The 18,499-nt window shown below is 41.4% G+C and overlaps 1 protein-coding gene across 5 annotated transcripts in view; it reads left to right on the top strand.

Moving 5' to 3' along the window:
• The window catches only part of LOC110529510 (ephrin type-A receptor 7), a 79,833-nt gene extending 63,699 nt beyond the window's left edge, over positions 1-16,134 (top strand). The window contains exons 10-17 of one of the 5 annotated variants that reach the window (XM_036984909.2): positions 1,996-2,109; positions 2,553-2,738; positions 4,265-4,326; positions 4,500-4,709; positions 5,034-5,183; positions 7,204-7,397; positions 11,756-11,911; positions 12,190-16,134. In XM_036984909.2, the coding sequence (XP_036840804.1) occupies positions 1,996-2,109; positions 2,553-2,738; positions 4,265-4,326; positions 4,500-4,709; positions 5,034-5,183; positions 7,204-7,397; positions 11,756-11,911; positions 12,190-12,304 (1,187 nt within the window). In that variant the 3' untranslated portion in view covers positions 12,305-16,134. Of the gene's footprint in view, positions 1-660; positions 823-1,983; positions 2,110-2,552; positions 2,739-4,264; positions 4,327-4,499; positions 4,710-4,967; positions 5,184-7,203; positions 7,398-11,755; positions 11,912-12,189 lie in introns of those variants that run through there. The other 4 variants (XM_036984906.2, XM_036984908.2, XM_036984905.2 and 1 more) reach the window with 4 other exon arrangements.
• The last annotated feature ends 2,365 nt before the right edge of the window (positions 16,135-18,499 follow it).

Here is an 18,499-nt window from a genome sequence, read left to right as displayed (position 1 = left end):
CAACTCTAGCTTCTGGTTGGTATTTGATAGATACATCTATTGAGAGGAGGACAAGAGGCTCCAAACTGCAAACACATGAATATGAGAGTTGTCAGAGACAGTGATCCAGGGCAGAGCTGAAAGAGAAAATTCTTCATAAAAAATGTAAAGGCCCAACTTTTCAGCCACTTTGGTAGGATAGGAGGATGCTGTCGACCTCCTGGTGGTACTCGGAGTAGAGATGTAGAGATGTACACACATATTTACTCTATCCCAAGGTTCCTCTTCTAGGCTCCTTTAACCAATACACACACACGGACACACACCACCCCATCCTAACGATGCCCCTAGAGATGCAGCCACAGACATCTTCCCAAGCGAAGCCCAAATGATCTGTTGCTGTAGGCAAACTGCTGATTGTGAAACAAAGGTTCAATGTGTCACATGGCCACAGTGGTAGAAAGAGGGCTGTGTTGGCTTTTCGCAATCCTCGGCTGATAAGTACCTGACAGATCAAGCTGCAGGAAGGCACAGGTCCTTCAGCTAAAAACACTGGGAGATGGAAACGCAAACAAGAGCTCTCCGCTGTGTGTTGTTGGGCCTAATAGAGGGACTGGCAGGGTGACAGAAGCCAGATAGTGCGTGAATTCAACATGTAGGCCCAATTTGTCCTCTGTCTAGTGCCCGGAAGTCGTGGTAAGATGTCTCCCTATCAGATCCAGTGACAGCTTGGATGGACAAAGCAATTATAGGATGGATTGGAGGGAAATATCAGCTGCCATCGCTGGAGCTCCTCGCTGGAACACAATGTGTTCGTGTTTATGTTACTGGATAGGCCAACATGGCTTTCCAAGATGTATGCAGAGGATATTATAACATTTATGTTTGTCATTATTGAGCCTGGAGCTGATTAGTCATTTAATGATGGTGTTTGGTGTGTCTGTTTTCCTTGTTTCTGTCTGTACTGTGTTTTCGCTGTGTGTTACTCTTCCACTATGTGCATCTCATTAAATAGCTTGTGGTATTGAAGTTGGCAGGTTATGTTATAATTAGGTATAATTTGATATGAACAAATTAGGTCAGTGGAACACAGTCATGTACTATAACCCTGTAATTTATTAGTGTGGTGTTATATACATGGGAAGAACTACACTGCTTCTTTCTCAGGCAGTGGCTTTTTTTTACTCTACAGATGTAGGATCTTAATTTGAGCCAGTTTGCTACAGCAGGAAAATAATCCTTCAGCAACAGAAATTATCTATTATTATGTGGATTATAATTAATGGAATTATTTATAATCCACATTTTTCGTTAGGGCGTCAAGTCTGACATTTTAAAGTTGAAATTACAAACTTTAGAATCCTTTTTAAAATTTGAATACACATTTCTGTTTCTCAGCAAATTGTGAGTGATCAAATTAAGATCATACATCTCTATGTGCGCATGAATATGTATGAACCTTTCCAGTATCATTGTGTTATAATCGTAATATTGTACTAGTTGTGATAGAACTAAAGTCACCATTATCTGGGTAGCAAAATCCAGAAGGTTATCAAGTCACAGACCATAAGAAAATAACTGTCTTCTATGACTCGTATTACAGTATATGAGGGATTGCCTTACCAGACTTTTAAATTCACTGGCAGAGCTTGAGAGACTTAGCTAACTCAAAACCCTGCTCAGTATAGCAGACAACTTTCGCAGCAAATCCCATTCTAGGCTGCTGAAATCCTTGTCGCTCCTTTGTGAGGAGGTTAGGAAGAAAATATAACGTTTTCATTTCTATTGGAGGAAAATAAAAAAGGAGTAACATAAAATAATAAATGTCTGGTTTAGGGTGTTTGTAGAAAGACCTTTTGACATGGATGCTTTCCATCAGCTGGCTGTTTAGCAAGTCCTTCTGAATGGATGCCCTTGGTAATGGTGTGCCTGTCAAGCTCCCGGCCAGCCTGGTGCTCTGTATGCATATTTAATCGTAACAGTAATCCCCTTACCTTTCTACAGTTAAATTTCCAGGCACCAAAACATACATTGACCCTGAAACCTACGAAGACCCGAACAGGGCTGTCCATCAATTTGCCAAGGAGCTGGACGCGTCCTGCATTAAGATTGAGCGAGTTATTGGAGCAGGTGAGTCTGGCTGGTGTCTCCCAGCTCTCTCTGTTTAGTCACGTATACTCATACATCATAATGACAACCACATATTTACACCTTGAATGGGTGACACGGTTTATCCTCACCGTATATTGATAGTGGGGAAAAGTTCATTGCAATTAATGTGTGGCCCTGCTACTTTGTAAAAGGCAAGACAATAGCAAAGCAGCTCACAGCTGATAAATTGCTGCCACAATAGTTTTAGAGATGCAGTCAATGAGAGTATCTATATATCCACAGCTTGTCTTATTATGTGTCTCTGCTACACTCCCCAGAGCAGAACAAGATGTCCTACTCCAATTTGTTTTGTCCTGCAGCGCAGCTGTTTTGTCTGAAAACACACTAAGCGCTTTGTCAAAACATGAAATGCAAGTTTTTCTAAAGGGTCATGACAGGTTATGTCTCTGTCTGTCTCACAGGAGAGTTTGGGGAGGTGTGTAGTGGACGGATGAAGCTCCCAGGGAAACGGGACACGTCAGTGGCCATTAAAACCTTGAAGGTGGGCTACTCTGAGAAACAGAGGAGAGACTTCCTTTGTGAGGCCAGCATTATGGGCCAGTTTGACCATCCCAATGTTGTCCATCTGGAGGGAGTGGTGACCAGAGGTAAGGACTGCATTCTCTTACATGCACACACACACACACACACACACACACACACACACGCATACACACACGCACACGCACACACATGACTAAAGCTCTAGCAAGGAATTAGAGCAAATGCACTCAAAGACCATGCTTTAAGGTCACAGAAAATGTCAATATTTCTTGTTTTTAGCTTGCATTTCAAGTGTTAAATTGCTACAGTCATTATAAACGGAATGTACAAAACATTAGGAACACCTGCTCTTTCCATGACATAGACTGTCCAGGTGAAACCTATGATCCCTTATTGATGTCACCTGTTAAATCCAATTCAATCAGTATAGATGAAGGGGAGGAGATAGGTTAAATAAGGATTTTTAAGCCTTGAGACAATTGAGACATGGATTGTGTGTGTGCCATTCAGAGGGTGAATGAGAAAGACAAAACATTTTAGTGCCTTTGAACGGGTTATGGTAGTAGGTGCCAGGCGCACGGGCTTGTGTCAAGAACTGCAAGCCTGCAGTTTCCCGTGTGTATCAAGAATGGTCCACCACCAAAAGGACATCCTGCCAACTTGCCACAACTGTGGGAAGCATTAGTCTACATTGGCCAGCATCCCTGTAGAACGCTTTCGACACTATAAGAACATTTTGAAGATAAATACACATCCTAGAGGATGAGAGGACGAGAGTAATAAACTAAATATAGTACTAATGGTCAATAGGGAATTGTCGATGTAAATAGTTGGTCTTCAGTTCAACAGCTGTTTAGAATCTGTGGAATGTCAGTCCTGAACTCAGAGCTACATTTGCTACGTGTGCTACGTTCTGTACATTGAGTCGGGAGCAGGATACTTGTTATTTGGCCATTGGCCCAGTCGTACTGCAAGGACTTTCTGATTGGTCAACCCCAGGCTAGGGTGGGGGGTTATAAATGGCATCCTGTTCCTTTGTTCGGTGGAGAAAAGCTGAGGACAGGGGAGACTAAACATCTACCTCCCAGCATAACATCTTGATTTGTCCTCAAATAAACCTATTTTTCTCCCCCTGATTTGCTTTGGAGTTTGTGTTATTGAAGAATAACATCAATTGCTAACAACACCTTGTAGTGTCCATGCCCCGACTAATTGAGGCTGTTCTGAGGGTGAAAGGGAGTGCAACTCACATATTAGGAAGGTTTTTCTAATGTTTTGTACATTTTGTGAATCACGTGAATGTGTGAAAAGGTTAAGTTGCCAGACCAACTGCGAGAGGAAGACATGAGAGGAACATTTTACAACATATTTTGCTAGCTGTACAATGTGAAAGTGCTCCAGTCAAGAGGAATGACATTGAGAAGTATCTGATTGAATTAGCCTTGCTCCCTGTTTTATTTTTTCTAATTTAGACAGCCTAATATAAGGGGCAGATGTTAACACTTAATTACAAACAAACGGCTCAAAATAACACTGAGGCGGAAATGTATTTTTAGCAGGCCGTCATTAATAAACACTTGAAAGCCATATTTATGAGTCAATTAACGGAAAGTGTCACCTTTGTTTTCAGGAAAACCGGTGATGATTGTGATTGAATATATGGAAAACGGCTCATTAGATGCTTTCCTCAGGGTGAGAACCTTTCAATGCATTCAAATGCCAAATCCCTTACCAGTTATACATGTATAATACAACATGTTCCCAATAAGAGCTTCTTATTCTATGAATAAAAGCACTGCAATAGCTTTGTGACCTGGATCTCACTGGATCTTGATTAGCTGACGGTTGTCCTCTGTTGTGTACAGAAACACGATGGTCAGTTCACAGTGATCCAGTTAGTGGGAATGCTGCGGGGCATAGCAGCGGGGATGAGATATCTCTCTGACATGGGATATGTCCATCGAGATCTGGCTGCACGAAACATCCTTGTCAACAGCAATCTCGTATGTAAAGTATCTGACTTCGGCCTGTCAAGAGTGATCGACGATGATCCCGAGGCTGTCTACACAACAACGGTGAGTCAATTAAGCCAGCCCCGTATTACTTTCCCTTCCTAGACACCTTGCGCTCTCTCTGAATACTCAAATCCAGCCAACAGCCAATGCATGAAAATGTAGTATAAAATATGGATGCATGCCCATGCATGCCTGTGCTAGCTAGCTATTCAATATGCAAAGCATGCAGTCTATGTGGTAGAGTTTTTGCTTTGAAAGTTTTCAAGTTTTGCTGACCCTGTGTGCAGAGTTATAACTGAATTTTAATTTATGTTTTAGGGGAAGATGCAGGATATAATGAATGTGATCTTTACTCCAGCCATTGACCTGCATTTTACTGAACAGGGTGGAAAGATACCTGTTCGATGGACAGCAATGGAAGCCATCCAGTACCGTAAATTCACTTCCGCTAGTGATGTGTGGAGTTATGGCATTGTCATGTGGGAAGTCATGTCCTATGGGGAACGGCCTTACTGGGACATGTCCAATCAAGATGTGAGTTGCTCTCTTACATAAAGTCAATTATACACCAAATGTCATGTCAGGTTTCACATGTAGCTCAGGGACTAGCTACCATATTGCCCAGGGGTTAACAGAATTAACAGAATTCTTATAAATGATTTAAACATGGGCCACAATTACTATTCAGAGTTAAATGAGGTGTATTGTTAGGTTTTAATTGATTCCGTTTTAATCAGAGATTGATATTCATAAAATGTATATATGATAATATAAAGAAAAAGAGTAGCTACCCAGCATACAAATAATTTTCTGACTTCAAAACGGCTTTTAACCTTTATAATGAGTTAGGATAATGAAAACCAAATTTGCCATTAGCTGAGTTCAATAATTCCAGAGCTATTTACTTAGTCATGTAGAGCCTTTAGTTTGAACTGCAGTCATTGCTTTGTTTCAGCTAAATTGGAACAGATGAACATTGCATAGCTGTTCATCATGCTGATCGGAAAAGTGGCTTTAGAGGAGTTTGGCCGCCAATTCAAACACCAGTAACGATGATACCTACAGATGTAGGATCTTAATTGAATCTAATTTTGTAGCAACTGAAAATGTGAATTATTATGTGTATTAGAATTCATGGATATTTTTTGTAGGGGTTGATACATTTTTTGTTAGGGCAAAACAAGTCTGATATTTTAAGGTGGAAATAAACTTTAGAAGCCTTTTTAGAATACACTACAAGTTTACAGGAACAGGAACATTCTCAGGAACGAATGAGAGTGATCAAATTAAGATACTACATCTATAAGTAGTAACATTTTTACATTTTTTATTTAACCTTTATTTAACTAGGCTAAGAACAAATCATGATTTTACAATGACGGCCTACCCCGGCCCGGCCCAACCCTCCCCTAACCCCGACGATGCTGGGCCAAATGTGAGTCGCCCTATGGGACTCCCGATCACGGCCGGTTGTGATACAGCCTGGGATCAAACCAGGGTCTCTAGTTACGCATCTAGCACTGAGATGCAGTGCCTTAGACTGCTGCGCCACTCAGGAGCCCAAAATCCACCAATGTTTGCGAATACTAGTCTGGGAGATGCTCCAGTGTTAGTTGTCTCCCTTGGCAAAGTTAAAGATTATATAATCCAGTAGGACAAGCATTCTTCTCCTCAGCAGAAAAAACTAAAAAGGATTATATTACTCTCAACTCCTCCTAATGGGAAGCCTGCTGATTGAACAATCAGCTGGTAGAAATACTAAACATGATTAGCCATTTTAGTGCTTGACAGGCATCAATGTCAGGGATTTCAGTTCCTCTGTCAAGATGTTGGCAAACAGCTCCTCTGGGATACACAAAGAGAAATATTTACATTTCCTCAACAGTTTCAGTGTTTCGACACTTTTCCTTCCGTAGTTCAGTGTTGTTTGAATAGCCCTGACAGGAATAACAGATTAATATTTGCAGAAAACAAATCCTAGAATAGAGGAAGAGACTGTTGAGTCTCAAGTCAAAGTTTGCCATTGCCCCTAATGTTAAATGTTCTCACGCCATAGACTTTCAATGGACTTGGTTTTCAACTATTGACACAGTGAGAATATATGTAGCTTTAAGGATATGCAGATGCCCCCCTATTGATGAGACAAACAGTATAAAGGATTCATCTAAAGGAAAAAAGTGCCACTGTTGGCTAAATGAATTACAATCATGTCTATTGGTTCTTTATAACAGACAGGAGCAGCTCTTCCAGTGACTAATCTCAGTGCCATACAGGGACATACTATTGCTACTCTCAATAGCTCCTCATTTGGGTCCTGCTACTCTGTGTCCTTGTGTCTCACCATCATCTTTACATGCTGACACTGAGCGATGAACATCCGGTTTGGCTTGTTTCCCCTCGATGTACCACGTCTGTATATAGGGAACCACAAAAGACTTATGTACGGACACTTCCTGTTTATCTTGATTAGAGGATGAAATGGTAATGAACTGTAGGAAGTGGTGACTTGTGTTTATGTGGTGGTAATGACTCTCCTGTGTTTCGGTTTTCCCAGGTGATAAAGGCAATAGAGGAGGGGTACCGCCTCCCTGCTCCCATGGACTGCCCTCCAGGCCTGCACCAGCTAATGCTGGACTGCTGGCAGAAAGACAGGGCTGATCGACCCAAATTTGATCAAATAGTTGGCATCCTTGATAAGATGATTCGCAATCCCAATACCTTAAAAACCCCTTTGGGAACATGCACAAGGTAAGGAAAGCTTGTCTCATTAACCCTATGACTGAGCACTACAAAACTCTAATGAAATAAATTGAATGTTCAGCTTCATTCATTAGATTTGACCATGTTTGCTACAGATGTAGAATCTTAATTTGACCTACAGGTAACTGCCAAAATAATAGAAACACTTGAGTAAATGAGGGATACAAAATAAATTGAAAGCATGTGCTTCCACACAGGTGTGATTCCTTAGTTTATTAAGCAATTAACATCCCATCATGCTTAGGGTCATGTATAAAAATGCTGGGCAAGACATTATTTTGGCTACCATTGCTATGCCCCCATAGGATGACAATGCCCCGATCCACAGGGCATGAGTGGTTACTGAATGGTTTGATGAGCTTGAAAACGACCGCATGCCATATCTGTCTCAGTCACCAGATCTCAACCCAATTGAACACTTATGGGAGATTCTGGAACAGCTTTTTCCACCACCATCAACAAAACACCAAATGATGGAATTTCTCATGGAAGAATGGTGTCACATCCCCCCCCAATAGAGTTCCAGACACTTACACAATCTATGCCAAGGTGTATTAAAGCTGTTTCAATGCCCTAGTAAGATCATTTCTGTTGGTGTTTCCTTTATTTTCTGGCAGTTACCTGTATATTGTCACAGCAAAATAATCCTGTGTTTAGTTCACAATGTTGCTTGATTGGTGCTTAGGCTGGAAACGTTGTCAATAAAGAGGTGAATTGGGAGCTTTAAAAGTGTGCTGGCCTTCTTGTTTTATACTACAATTTTAGCCAGCCAAAAGTAGGCTACATGATGAGTGCTATATTGTTTATATAACTGTGCGTTTTCAGTGAATTTATGTCAATCACGAAGCTCATCTAGATTTCCTGCCGAGCAGGAAAATTCTCAGCAACAAAAGAGTGATCAAATTAAGATCCGCCATCTGTTTAAGACTCTGGAAGTATGTATTGTTTCTTCATATTTCATTCCTATGGAACTACATTAGTGGACAATTCAGAGCATCCAATGGTTGATTTATCCATAGGAGTTCACAGATGAAAGATAAATCCCTGAGAATCAATAAGCCAAAGCAGCTTCCATGGCTTTATGGTCAATAGCAGGGCTTTTAAATCAATCGCTGTAATGAGTTCCTGGGACTTTTAGGTGCTGTGGGAACTCTGGACCCCACTGTGACATTTGTCAAATTAATTATATTTACAGTCTGAACACAATCTCTCTGGGTGAGATTGAGAATGTAACCCCCCTGAAAATGTAAAAAAAACCTCTTCCGTTTCTGGGGGCCATTGTGGAGGTTTGAAGCGAAAATTGCCATCCAACTGATGTTGAGGGTTTTTGATAGTTACTTAGCACACATATTTGCCTGAAAAATCAAATCATCAAATCAAATCAAATCAAATTTTATTTGTCACATACACATGGTTAGCAGATGTTAATGCGAGTGTAGCGAAATGCTTGTGCTTCTAGTTCCGACAATGCAGTAATATAACAAGTAATCTAACTAACAATTCCAAAAACTACTGTCTTGTACACAGTGTAAGGGGATAAAGAATATGTACATAAGGATATATGAATGAGTGATGGTACAGAGCAGCATAGGCAAGATACAGTAGATGGTATCGGGTACAGTATGTACAATGAGATGAGTATGTAAACAAAGTGGCATAGTATAGTATAAAGTGGCTAGTGATACATGTATTACATAAGGATACCGTCGATGATATAGAGTACAGTATATACGTATGCGTATGAGATGAATAATGTAGGGTAAGTAACATTTATATAAGGTAGCATTGTTTAAAGTGGCTAGTGATATATTTACATCATTTCCCATCAATTCCCGTTATTAAAGTGGCTGGAGTTGAGTCAGTGTCAGTGTGTTGGCAGCAGCCACTCAGTGTTAGTGGTGGCTGTTTAACAGTCTGATGGCCTTGAGATAGAAGCTGTTTTTCAGTCTCTCGGTCCCAGCTTTGATGCACCTGTACTGACCTCGCCTTCTGGATGATAGCGGGGTGAACAGGCAGTGGCTCGGGTGGTTGATGTCCTTGATGATCTTTATGGCCTTCCTGTGACATCGGGTGGTGTAGGTGTCCTGGAGGGCAGGTAGTTTGCCCCCGGTGATGCGTTGTGCAGACCTCACTACCCTCTGGAGAGCCTTACGGTTGAGGGCGGTGCAGTTGCCATACCAGGCGGTGATACAGCCCGCCAGGATGCTCTCGATTGTGCATCTGTAGAAGTTTGTGAGTGCTTTTGGTGACAAGCCGAATTTCTTCAGCCTCCTGAGGTTGAAGAGGCGCTGCTGCGCCTTCTTCACGATGCTGTCTGTGTGAGTGGACCAATTCAGTTTGTCTGTGATGTGTATGCCGAGGAACTTAAAACTTGCTACCCTCTCCACTACTGTTCCATCGATGTGGATAGGGGGGTGTTCCCTCTGCTGTTTCCTGAAGTCCACAATCATCTCCTTAGTTTTGTTGACGTTGAGTGTGAGGTTGTTTTCCTGACACCACACTCCGAGGGCCCTCACCTCCTCCCTGTAGGCCGTCTCATCGTTGTTGGTAATCAAGCCTACCACTGTTGTGTCGTCCGCAAACTTGATGATTGAGTTGGAGGCGTGCGTGGCCACGCAGTCGTGGGTGAACAGGGAGTACAGGAGAGGGCTCAGAACGCAACCTTGTGGGGCCCCAGTGTTGAGGATCAGCGGGGAGGAGATGTTGTTGCCTACCCTCACCACCTGGGGGCGGCCCGTCAGGAAGTCCAGTACCCAGTTGCACAGGGCGGGGTCGAGACCCAGGGTCTCGAGCTTGATGACGAGCTTGGAGGGTACTATGGTGTTGAATGCCGAGCTGTAGTCGATGAACAGCATTCTCACATAGGTATTCCTCTTGTCCAGATGGGTTAGGGCAGTGTGCAGTGTGGTTGAGATTGCATCGTCTGTGGACCTATTTGGGCGGTAAGCAAATTGGAGTGGGTCTAGGGTGTCAGGTAGGGTGGAGGTGATATGGTCCTTGACTAGTCTCTCAAAGCACTTCATGATGACGGATGTGAGTGCTACGGGGCGGTAGTCATTTAGCTCAGTTACCTTAGCTTTCTTGGGAACAGGAACAATGGTGGCCCTCTTGAAGCATGTGGGAACAGCAGACTGGTATAGGGATTGATTGAATATGTCCGTAAACACACCGGCCAGCTGGTCTGCGCATGCTCTGAGGGCGCGGCTGGGGATGCCATCTGGGCCTGCAGCCTTGCGAGGGTTAACACGTTTAAATGTCTTACTCACCTCGGCTGCAGTGAAGGAGAGACCGCATGTTTTCGTTGCAGGCCGTGTCAGTGGCACTGTATTGTCCTCAAAGCGGGCAAAAAAGTTATTTAGTCTGCCTGGGAGCAAGACATCCTGGTCCGTGACTGGGCTGGGTTTCTTCCTGTAGTCCGTGATTGACTGTAGACCCTGCCACATGCCTCTTGTGTCTGAGCCGTTGAATTGAGATTCTACTTTGTCTCTGTACTGGCGCTTAGCTTGTTTGATAGCCTTGCGGAGGGAATAGCTGCACTGTTTGTATTCGGTCATGTTACCAGACACCTTGCCCTGATTAAAAGCAGTGGTTCGCGCTTTCAGTTTCACACGAATGCTGCCATCAATCCACGGTTTCTGGTTAGGGAATGTTTTAATCGTTGCTATGGGAACGACATCTTCAACGCACGTTCTAATGAACTCGCACACCGAATCAGCGTATTCGTCAATGTTGTTATCTGACGCAATACGAAACATCTCCCAGTCCACGTGATGGAAGCAGTCTTGGAGTGTGGAGTCAGCTTGGTCGGACCAGCGTTGGACAGACCTCAGCGTGGGAGCCTCTTGTTTTAGTTTCTGTCTGTAGGCAGGGATCAACAAAATGGAGTCGTGGTCAGCTTTTCCGAAAGGGGGGCGGGGCAGGGCCTTATATGCGTCGCGGAAGTTAGAGTAACAATGGTCCAAGGTCTTTCCTCCCCTGGTTGCGCAATCGATATGCTGATAAAATTTGGGGAGTCTTGTTTTCAGATTAGCCTTGTTAAAATCCCCAGCTACAATGAATGCAGCCTCCGGATAAATTGTTTCCAGTTTGCAGAGAGTTAAATAAAGTTCGTTCAGAGCCATCGATGTGTCTGCTTGGGGGGGGATATATAGAGGATCAGATGGCATAGTCACTTTTGAATTTGATATTGAAGTGTAAAAAATGTGTTAATTTATTTTTCACCTGCAATTTACTGCACCCCGGGATGTCTTTGGCTGTCTTTGTGTTTTGTTTCCAGCTGAATTTGTATTTTCTGTGGGAATGTTTTTGCATAAGATGTTCATGTCTTTGTCTTGCTCATCCCACAGACCGATTAGTCCCCTGTTAGATCAGAGCACACCAGACTTCACGACGTTCCGCTCGGTGGGGGAGTGGCTGGAGGCCATCAAGATGGAGAGATACAAAGACAACTTCACCGCCGAAGGCTACAGCTCACTGGAATCTGTGGCCAGGATGTCAATCGAGTAATGAACTTTAAAACACTTGTGGATGCCAAAGCCACCATAGCCAGTTCTGGAGAGTTATTTTATAATTATTTTCTCATTCAAAATCCTTGGATATGCCCGAACTGAATTTAAATGTAATCATTTTGATTCATGAACACGCCTGTCGAGTTTTACATGTATTTTTTTTATCTTCCATTTCTCCTTTAATGAAATACCTAGTGCTATAAATCATGAGACGTTTTGAGCATCTTTGTGGTACAGTGCTGTGATTTATGATTGGTTGTCTTGTCTTGCAGGGATGTGATGAGCTTGGGGATCACTTTAGTGGGACATCAGAAGAAGATCATGAGCAACATACAGACTATGAGAGCCCAGATGCTAAATCTCCACGGCACGGGCATCCAGGTGTGATGATAGACTACAGTGCCCCCTGTGGACAGGGGGGCAAAGAGCTATATAGAGCAGCGCTAGGGCAGAACTTCCCAGGATAATCATAACAAATCATGTGACGTGACGTCGTCTCCTGTGTCTGACTCTGTTTTTCCGGATGTTATCGGAATTAAAATCATTCCTTTGTTCCTTGGCAAAGGATTTAACCCCTCTTTAGAACGGGTACTAAGGAGAGATTGAGAGAATACTCCCTGGACATGATGCCGCTCTGAGAAACTCAACCGCAAATAGAGATGGAGCTTTGGAAAAGGAGTTTTATCCATATTACCTTGTTCTTTTAACCTAATGAATTTTTGGGGGGGAGGGCACCAAGAAAATGGATTTCACTTAAAAAAGAAAAGAAATCCCCCCAAAACTTTTTTCCCTTGCAGTGTTTAAAAAATATATTTTTTATTCTAGTTTGTTAATTTTGTTAGTTTCAGAAGGCACAGTGATATGGTCTGGTACGTAAAGTAATCTAACATCTTTCTTTCGCTTTACAATTTTTTCCTCCTTTTATTTTGGACTTGACAACAGGGTAAACGTTCCCATCAAAAGGACAGGGAGGATGAATATGGTGTCTGAACATTTTGGTGGAGATGATTTCGACCAGTTTGTCTTGAGACACTACTGCCTGTTTTAACTGTTTGCAGTGAGTTGTGTTTTTTCTCCCTGATGTTTTTGAAGTGGAAATGGCATCCATCCTGCACCTCAGATCAGTGACTTCAAGGATAGTAGTATTCACTTGGTTTTTTCAAGCTTGTAAGAGTGGCTTGTTGTATGAATTTTTCTGAAGACAGATGCTCTCGTTGTATAATGAAAACATTTCAAATTTGTATGTAGGAATTACGAAACAGTATGACACCAACAAGGCAATTCGATTTCAGATTGATCACAACTTTTATATCTAATATCAAGCATCAAATTGGCAATGTTTATGTTTACCACATGAATTATTTTACCTTATTGTCCAATATACTTTCAATCTGAAATGTTTTGTTGTTTAATTATTTATTTGAACGTTTCCGCAGACAGCACTATAGAAAGAAACGTAAAGAGACTTGATCCACCACAAAGGGTTTGAAATGCCTAAACAAACATATTATTTGTTGTTGCAGCAAATGGTTTTCGTTTCCTATTTTGGTGAAAACAGTTGTCAAGGGTGAATCTATGAAAGGCGGTGTATGTTCGTTCTACAAGTAATTGTCCCTTAAAACGAATGTATTCCCATTCTTTTTCGGCACTTCTATGGCAAGTTTTTTTGCGATTCACCGAGACAGTCTTTTGTAGGGTTGAATGGACAAGTTCCCTTTTTTCTTTGTGGTATCCTGTCATCCTGAACTTGAATAGATCAAATCAAGTGCATGCACAGTGATGGTTAACACAGTCAGTGTAGGGTAGAATATTGAACAGAGCAATAATTAGCCCAGGTGGAAATGGTCCTCTGAGATTTTAAGGTGCTAGGTTTTACACTAATATCAGTTGTGCTGGGAAAATTCTTTGGAAACGTTCTGTCACCAACAGGAAAAAGGAATACGTATTGACCTTTTTCCTGTTGAAGATGACCTGGATTATAGGGCTGGGACGATAGATTGGTACAGTACCCCGGAATACCGAGTTATCAAATAATGAAATAGTAATGCCACTTACGAAATGGTATACCGTGGCATGCTAATGACTTAATAACAATGTCACAGAGTATGTTTGGAATATATGACTGTTACAGTGGAGTGAAATGACATTCAACCAGCGGAGAGTCGTACATATTAGTCATGACATCATCTTTTCCATTGCAGCACACTGCATTTGCAGGCGTTCAGTTCGGTGTGAGGTACCTACACTAACTAATATTATCATAATATATTGAAAATCCTAATACTCCTTATTATGATGCTCATACTCTGAAAATCACATAGCGTCCCAGCCACATGTTTATTAATGTGTCTCTGTTCAAACCTTTCCAGGCAAACAGGGTGATGTAACATGCATAAAAGTGTTTTCTAGGCTTTTTTCCTGAACTTACCTGGCCCTTCGCATGTTAATCACGGCACAGAGATAAGGAATGGGCTCTGCAAAGATGTGCTAAAGAGCCAACCTAATGGTGCCATTGCAGTCTTCTCTTTCTACAACAAAATGAATGTTATCACGTTGAATATGACTCCAGCACTCTGATGGTCGATTCACTAATTTCTTTGTCATTTAAAGTAAAGAAAATATAGGTATTTCCAATTGCAATTATATCCAAGGCTGTCTTTATGGATTGATCATTGATTCAGATTTTCAAAGCTGCAGCTTTTCCCAATGGTTTATTTAAGACGCCTTTTAATATGCCTGTAGATTTAATTGGTCTTCAGAAAACCAACCTTGAAACACTATCATGGACTATGGCTGCAAGCTTAGTTTTTGTAAAGCCATTAGTGACTTTGTCTATTTTTCCTAGATTAATTTCCATTGTGCTCGGTCCAAAGGGACTCACACCTGTGGGGGGGTACCCAGGGAATCAGACCATGCCCAGCCCGCTCTGGGCCCCATGTCACAGACAGACCCATTCTTTATCCATACAGCAAAGCTCAGCAATTGGGAACATGCCAGCCCTTTGAATTGAATACCAGCGTAAAGTCATTCAGTCAGCACAAAACTCCCCAGTTCACAGGAAGGCAAGCAGGCTCCCTCTTTCTCTCTCTCTCTCTCTCTCTCTCTCTCTCTCTCTCTCTCTCTCTCTCTCTCTCTCTCTCTCTCTTTCTCTCTCTCTCTCTCTCTCTATCTCTCTCTCTCTCTCTCTCTCTCTCTCTCTCTCTCTCTCTTTCTCTCTCTCTCTCTTTCTCTCTCTCTCTCTCTCTCTCTCTACTTTCCGCTGCTCTGATCTCCAACAGCGGGCCCCTAGGGGCCTTCACACCCCGGAGGTGGAGGCCCCCACTCCCCCTCCTCCCTCTCTCTCTGAGTCTGGGGTCCTGTAGAGACAGCAATTTTGAGCCAAATTGAGATTAAGACCTGGATACAATCGATCTGCCATATAAATAATCTGTGACCTTCACAGGCCTTCAGAACCTTCCATCCTCATGGTTTCTCTCCGCTTTTACTTTGTTTCTTACCCGTTTTCTTGTTGAGGATGTTCAAGTGAATATATGGGGATGTTGTTCTGTTTCAACAAAGCTGAATGCAGTTTGTGTGGTGAGTTGATTGGATTCAGGAATGAGAACACATTTTAAATACAAAGTAGAATGGTTATTATTTTCAAACCTTTTGGACAAACTGTTGGAAATTGTGGACACGCCTTTGCAATGCATAGGTGTTGGATGATTCCAAAGAGTTCAGCACTGTTGATTGTGTCAGAAAGATCTGAGGTCCGAGGGGAACTTTGTATATGTTCTAATTGTAAAACCTGTACATTTTTATTTATATAGTTGTCTTTTTACACATATTACTCTGTAGTGAGCTCTGAATACATTGAAAATGCACTATATTTTTCTATCTCACTTGCAGATGATTATTGTCACCCAGAAGATTTCAGTTGTACAGACTTTCTCATTTAGGACCAAAGACAGGTTTTCCATCTAGAATTGTATTTTGTTTTTATTTTCTCTTTTAGTTTAATGTACAGTTATATGAATTGTCAATGTATTATTTATTTTTTTCTGTGATGAGAGTATTGAGTATTCATCGGTCAAGAGTATTTTCCCCAAACAGCAGAACTTTAAAATCATTACTTCTTAGACAATTTCCTGTTACATAGGACATTTCTTTTTTGCTTTGTAACCTTTGTAATAGACTGTACATATATTTTTGGAAATATAATACAATCTCTATAGAAATCTTTTGTTTCTCATTGGATTCTTTTCCATCATAAATAGCTACTATTATAAAGGATTTCCATGTAAACGTGGTACAACCTTTGCTTTTAAACAGTTTCAAAGAGTTTAATATATTCATCAACACACACCATTTTGTAAATCATTAATCCGTGTTCTTTGAAAGTTAAAGTAAGAATACAATCGAAGTAGTTTTGATTCAATCTAAGCAAATGTGATACATGACTGTTTGTGTTTTTGTGATAGTGAGTGTGAGTGTGAGTGTGTGTGTGTGTGTGTGTGTGTGTGGGTGTGTGTGAGACTGAGTGACATGGGAGGGTACAGTCTATATGAAGAACAATAGCTGGGATGGTGTCATTAAGAAGACATTACTAAACCTCCAACATTGCACAAAACATCTAATTAAGCTCCATCCTGAGGGATTTTATACAAAGGAATTTTAATCGATTTATAAGGATTATATCTCCTGTTATTCTAATATTTATTTTATTAAGTTGGAATGGTATCAACATCTCGTCCCACGGGCTGATGGACTGCAATCATTATTAAGGGTTGCACCCCAAATAGCACCTTATTCCCTTTATAGTGCACTACTTTCGACCTGTGCCCATAGGGCTCTGGTCAAAAGTTGTGTACCATATAGGGAATAGGGTGCAATTTGGGATGCATTCATAGTGTATATTTCTAGGGGTGTTTGGCCCCCATACATGCATTTTTGGGTGAGTAGGAGAGGCTCTATGGCTACTCCTCTGTCACCACTAATCCCTACAGTACACTACAGCCTGCTTATCGTCCTGCCATCTGACATGGACACAGAAATGTTTGAGTATTTTGATATACACAGTAGAGTTGGACTGATTTAATAGCAACACGAGAGTGTTATTCCATCCTCATGGTTCCTAGTTTGGCAGATTTATGCTTAGGGTCCATTGGTAGGGTGGTTGTATGTTATCGTGTTTTTTTCTCACGACTGCAGGCTGATTGGACATAGTATTGACATTGAAAATGTGAACTCCAACAGAACAGGTATAGAAAAGAAGCTCTGCAAGTTTTCCTGTAAAAGTTGGGTTTTATTTTCAATCAGTTGCTTGAGGCGTTGCAATACTTATCTTCTCTATAAAACCCTTTTCTCAATGTTTGAATAGGAAACGTTGATATCTCCCAGATATGCTGCACTTAACTCAACCATCAGACAGAGAGGGAGAAAAACTGGAAGACTGCCAATAGAGGATTAAGGGAAATAAATAATTTATATTTTGGAATTCTGCAAAAATCTGAAGCACTAGTTTGCCATTATTCATACAATTCACATCTAATACCAAGGTCAATAGTGATATTGTTGAAATATATAAGAATACACTTCGCCTGGATTGGATAATACCAGTCTGCCTCAACAGGTTAAAAAATCATGACCCTTTTAAATAATGAGGGCTCATCATCCAATGGCCAGCTGTGTTCTGCTGGGCAGTATGCTGTACATGGAAATCAGATGAATGGTAACCCACTGGGGACAGAAGTCAATTCAACATCTATTCCACGTTGGTTCAACTTAATTTTATTGAAATGACGTGGAAACAACGTTGATTCAACCAGTGTGTGCCCAGTGGGAAGGCTTAGCTAAACCATCTGACTTCCTGCTTTCTATAACTCACTTCCTGGTTTGAAATATGACTGCTGGAGCTAGTGGACTTGTCAGCACGAAAAGCCAAGGACAGATATGCAATTTCCACACATGAAAAAATTGGATGTTGACTGGTTACGTGACTATTTATCATGTCTGATCCCAAGGTGAGCAGTAATGTTTAAATATGACATGATGACCATGCAAAGGTGTATATTTGTTTGTGGGGGTTTTATGGCAGCTACGAGACTTTTAAAAAGCAATTCTGGATTTGACTTGAGGATTCAACTCACATCTGTCCAACACACTATAAATTCACGATGTCTGTTAAGCAAACCTGCAGATGGGGCGGCAGGTAGCCTAGTGGTTAGAGTGTTTGGCCAGTAACCAAAAGGTTGAAAGGTAGTGAACCTACTGTTCACTGGTAGGCTGTCATTGTTTTTAAATTTTAAAAAAACTTTTATTTCACTAGGAAAGTCAGGTAAGAACAAATTCTTATTTTCAATGATGGCCTAGGAACAGTGGGTTAACTGCCTGTTCAGGGGGAGAACAACAGATTTGTACCTTCAAACTTTCAACCTTCCAGTTACTAGTCCAATGCTCTAACCACTAGGCTACCCTGCCGCCCTGATTGTAAGTAAGAATTTGTTCTCAACTGACTTGCCTAGTTACATTTAAAAATAGATTGATAATATAGCATTGATTGAGCATTTCTTTTTCCGCAAAAAAAAATACTAATATACAGTT

This window comes from Oncorhynchus mykiss, chromosome 8 (genome assembly GCF_057628025.1).
Source record: "Oncorhynchus mykiss isolate SJ-2025 chromosome 8, ASM5762802v1, whole genome shotgun sequence".
NCBI classification, from domain to species: Eukaryota; Metazoa; Chordata; class Actinopteri; order Salmoniformes; family Salmonidae; genus Oncorhynchus; species Oncorhynchus mykiss.
Note: the sequence above shows the minus strand (reverse complement) of the source record. Positions and strands in the feature narration are given on the sequence as shown.